This window comes from Mesocricetus auratus, unplaced genomic scaffold, assembly GCF_017639785.1.
Source record: "Mesocricetus auratus isolate SY011 unplaced genomic scaffold, BCM_Maur_2.0 contig_9675_pilon_obj, whole genome shotgun sequence".
NCBI lineage: Eukaryota > Metazoa > Chordata > Mammalia > Rodentia > Cricetidae > Mesocricetus > Mesocricetus auratus.
This window is the reverse complement of record NW_024431247.1, coordinates 1-4570: the sequence shown is the minus strand read 5'-3', so window position 1 is coordinate 4570 and position 4570 is coordinate 1. Positions and strand designations below refer to the sequence as shown.

Below are 4570 nucleotides of genomic sequence, written 5' to 3'. Positions count from 1 at the left end.
ACCACAAGAAATATGTCAGAGGAATTGGGAGTGGAGAGCTGGGACTACACACCGATCAACATCCAGAAATACTACTACAGGTGGCCCATCTGCAATTTCCGTTTTTACTTGGAGCAAATGCAGGAATCAAGCATTAAGAGTCCTGCTTTCTCATCAGGTGCCAATGACACACATGAATGGTGTTTGAAAGTACACCTGAATGGGGTCGATGAAGAAAGCAAAGGTTACTTGTCAGTTTCTTCAAGGTTGCTCAGCTGTCCAAAGCACCCAGTATGGGCAAAGTTCCAGTTGCAGATCCACAATGCTGAAGGAAAGAAATCCCAAACAATGAAGATCCCAACATACTTAAGGTTTCTGCAATACCATCACTGGACATTCAGAAAGATCATCCTTCGAGATTTCATTTTTTCCCGGGAGCCTTCGCTTCTCCCAGACTCCAAGCTCATTCTCATGTGCAAGATGAATGTGGTCCAAGATGACTTCTGCATCTCTGGTGAGAGCACGATGCCAGGGATCCAAGTTCCAAGGTGCACGATGGCAGATGAGCTAGGAGAGCTGTGGGAGAATCCCCTCTTCACAGACTGCTGCCTGGTGGTAGCTGGCCAGGAATTCTCGGCTCAAAAGGTCGTCTTAGCAGCTCGTTCTCCAGTTTTCAGAGCTTTGTTTGAACATGACCTGGAAGAGAACAGAAAAACCGCATTGAGATCCATGATGTGGAGCCACAAGCCTTCAAGGCAATGATGGGCTTCATTTACACCGGGAAGGTACCAGACCTGCAAAGAATAGCAGCTGCTCTTCTTTTTTTATATTTATACTATTTTTTTATCATCTTTTATTTTAATTTTAAATAGCTTGTTTTACATGTCAATCCCAGTTCCCTCTCCCTCCCCTCCTCCCGCACTCCCCTTCCACCCTCCCTCCCACCCTATTGCCAAATCCTTCCACATAGGGGATATCTAGAGTCTATCATTTTACTCTTGGTAGGGTCAAGGCACTCCCCTAAGAGTCCAGGCTGAGAGAGCATCTCTCTTTGTGCTATAGGCACATGAAGACAGATTGTATACCAGGGATAGACACTGATCCACAGCTCAGGGCCCCATAGGTTGCCCAGGCCTTCTCACTGACACTCACATTTGGGGGGTCCAGATCAGTCCCATTCTGGCCTCCCCACTGTCGGTCTGGGGTCCAAGAGCACTCCCCTGTTCAGATCAGCTGTCTCTGCTGGTTTTGCCAGCCCATTCTTTGCCAATTTGCTCATCACTCCTCTCTCTCTGTCACTGGGTTCCTTGGGTTCAGTTCAGTGCTTAGTTGTGTGTTTGCCTCTGCTTCCATCAGTCACAGGATGAAGGCTCCCGGATGGTTATAGACATCAAGTTCATTATCAGGAATGGGCATTCGAGGTGGTCCTTCCACTATTGCTTAGCTTGCCAATTGATGTTATACCTTTAGATCACTCGAGGTCACTCTGGTGCCTGATCTGTCTTCGATCCTATGATTCCCTCTTCCCCCTATTTTACCCCCACCCCTCAACTTCCTGTTCCCCCATGACCAACTCCCTTCCTCTTTACCCCCTCTATTCTTCCCAGGTCCCACTACCCCCCTTGCCGTGTTCCCCATCCATTCAGAGGATCTTGTCTCCATCCTCTTCTCTTGGGTACTATGCATATATGCATATCTTTTAGGTTCTTTCCTGTTTCCCAGACTCTCTATCTGTGGAAGTGCAGACTGGCACTATCCTGATCCATATTTAAAATCCATATATGAGTGAGTACATACCATGTTTGTCTTTTTGCGACTGGGTTACCTCACTCAGGATGGTTTCTTCCAGTGCTATCCATTTCCCTGCGAATTTCAAGATTCCATTGTTTTTTTCTGCTGAGTAATACTCCATTGTGTAAATGTACCACATTTTCTCTATCCACTCTTCAGTTGAGGGGCATCTAGGTTGCTTCCAGGTTCTGGCTATTACAAACAATGCTGCTATGAACATAGTGGAGCAGATGCCCTTGTTGTATGAACCTGCCTCATTTGGATAAATGCCTAAGAGTGGAATTGCTGGGTCTAGTGGTAGATTAATTCCCATTTTCCTGAGGAATCTCCATACTGATTTCCAAAGAGGCTGTATGAGTCGGCATTCCCACCAGCAGTGGAGGAGTGTTCCTCTCTCTCCACATCCTCTCCAGCATAAATTGTCTTCGGTGTTTTTGATTCTAGCCATTCTGACAGGAGTAAGATGGTATCTCAGAGTTGTTTTGATTTGCATTTTCCTGATGGCTAAGGATGTTGAGCACTTTCTTAAGTGTCTCTTGGCCATTTTAGCCTCCTCTACTGAGAATTCTCTATTTAGCTCTGTACCCCACCTTTCAAGTGGATCCTTTGGTGTTTTGGAGACTTGTTTCTTGAGTTCTTTGTAAATTTTGGAGATTAGCCCTCTGTCAGATGTAGGGTTAGTGAATATCTTTTCCCATTCTGTGGCCTGCCTTTTTGTCTTTTTGATTGTGTCCTTTGCCTTACAGAAGCTTTTTAGTTTCAGAAGGTCGCATTTGTTAATTGTTGATCTCAGTGCCTGTGCCACTGGTGTTATGTTTAGGAAGTGGTCTCCTGTACCAACTCGTTGAAGAGTATCTCCCACTTTCTCTTCTAAAAGTTTCAGTGTGGCTGGATGTATGTTGAGATCTTTGATCCATTTGGACTTAAGTTTTGTACAAGGCGATAAACATGGATCTATCTGCAGTCTTCTGCATACCAGTACCCAGTTATGCCAGCACCATTTGTTGAAGATGCTTTCTTTTTCCACTGTACAGTTTTAGCTTCTTTGTCAAAAATCAGGTGTTCATAGGTGTGTGGGTTAAAATTAGGGCTTTCGATTTGGTTCCATTGGTCTACCTGCCTATTTTTGTGCCAACACCAAGCTGTTTTCAGGACTATAGCTCTATAATAGAGCTTGAAGTCAGGTATGGTGATGCCTCCTGAAGTTCCTTTATTGTATAGGGATGTTTTGGCTATCCTGGGCCTTTTGTTTTTCCATATAAAGTTGATTAATGTTCTTTCCAGGTCCTTGAAGAATTGTGATGGAATTTTGATAGGGATTGCATTGAATCTATAGACTGCTTTTGGCAAGATTGCCATTTTTATTATGTTGATCCTACCAATCCAAGAGCATGGGAGATCTTTCCATTTTCTGGTATCTTCTTTGATTTCTTTCTTCAAAGACACAAAGTTCTTGATATACAGGTCATTTACTTCCTTGGTTAACATTATCCCCAGATATTTGATGCTGTTTTTGGCTATTGTAAAAGGTGATGTTTCTCTGATTTCTTTCTCAGTCACTTCATCATCTGTATATAATAGGGCCACTGATTTTTTTGAGTTTACCTTGTATCCTGCCACATTGCTGAAGGTGTTTATCAGCTCTAGGAGTAACCTTGTGGAGTTTTTTGGGTCACTTATGTAAACTATCATATCATCTGCAAATAATGAAAGTTTGACTTCTTCTTTTCCTATTTGTATCCCCTTTATCTCCTTTTGTTGTCTTATTGCTGTAGCTAGAACTTCAAGTACAATATTGAAGAGATATGGAGAGAGTGGACAGCCTTGTCTTGTTCCTGATTTTAGAGGAATTGCTTTGAGTTTCTTGCAGCTGCTGACAAGTATGGCCTGGAACGTTTGAAGGTCATGTGTGAGGATGCCCTCTGCAAGGACCTCTCCGTAAATAAGGCTGCCCATACTCTCATCCTTGCTGACCTACACAGTGCAGAGCAGCTGAAAACCCAGGCACTGGATTTCATTACAGCGCATGCTTCTGAGATCTCTGAGACTTCAAGCTGGAAGACAATGGTGGGCTCACATCCCCACTTGGTGGCTGAAGCATACAGCTCCCTGGCTTCTGCTCACTGCTCTTTACTGGGGCCACCCCCCAAACGCCTGAAGCAATCTTAGAATCCTCCTACCTCAGACCTACAGGTATATTCCAGAAGCAGCAGCCAGCATTGTTACCCTGGACTCCTGGGTAGACTGGGGCCATTGTAGACATTTTTAGAGAATTTGTGGAAAGGAAGCATGGGGGCATAGGCCTTTAATAACCCTGGAAAGTAGTTGAATATAGGTTTGGTGTAGGGAGAGCACTGTATTCTAGGATACAATGCAATTGCTGAAGTACTTTGCTTTCTCTACAGCAAGTTGGATACTGGTGAATCAGTTGGGTTGTTGCCCCCAAGAACACCCCAAAAGCATTTCTTTAAAGGAACCTGACTGGATTAGACTGAGCAGAGCATATGATCAAGGATTTAGAGCAAAGGAGGAAACAAACATGAATGTGCTTACAAGAGACAAGGAAGAGAAAGAAGATAGTTTTTCTCTCCTAACTCAGTGTGTGGGGACTGGAGGATTGACTCAGTTGGCCAAAGCAATTGTTACTCCTACAGAGGAGGACTTCATGATTTCAGATCTCATCATACATGGGTGACCCTCAACCATCTCTAACTGGAGACTCACAGGACTGGAGTTCTCCTCTTGTGTCTGTAAACTAAACACACTATGAAGTGAATAAAGTTTTGATAATCAATTTGAG

General features: G+C 43.9%; 1 protein-coding gene across 1 annotated transcript; it reads left to right on the top strand.

The window, feature by feature from the left end:
* LOC121138177 (speckle-type POZ protein-like) lies at positions 1 to 4014 on the top strand. Its single transcript, XM_040740970.1, is given in 4 exon segments — positions 1 to 682; positions 685 to 791; positions 2280 to 2282; positions 3631 to 4014. Coding segments are annotated over 4 exon segments (1089 nt in total). The 5' UTR covers positions 1 to 12; the 3' UTR covers positions 3940 to 4014.
* The last annotated feature ends 556 nt before the right edge of the window (positions 4015 to 4570 follow it).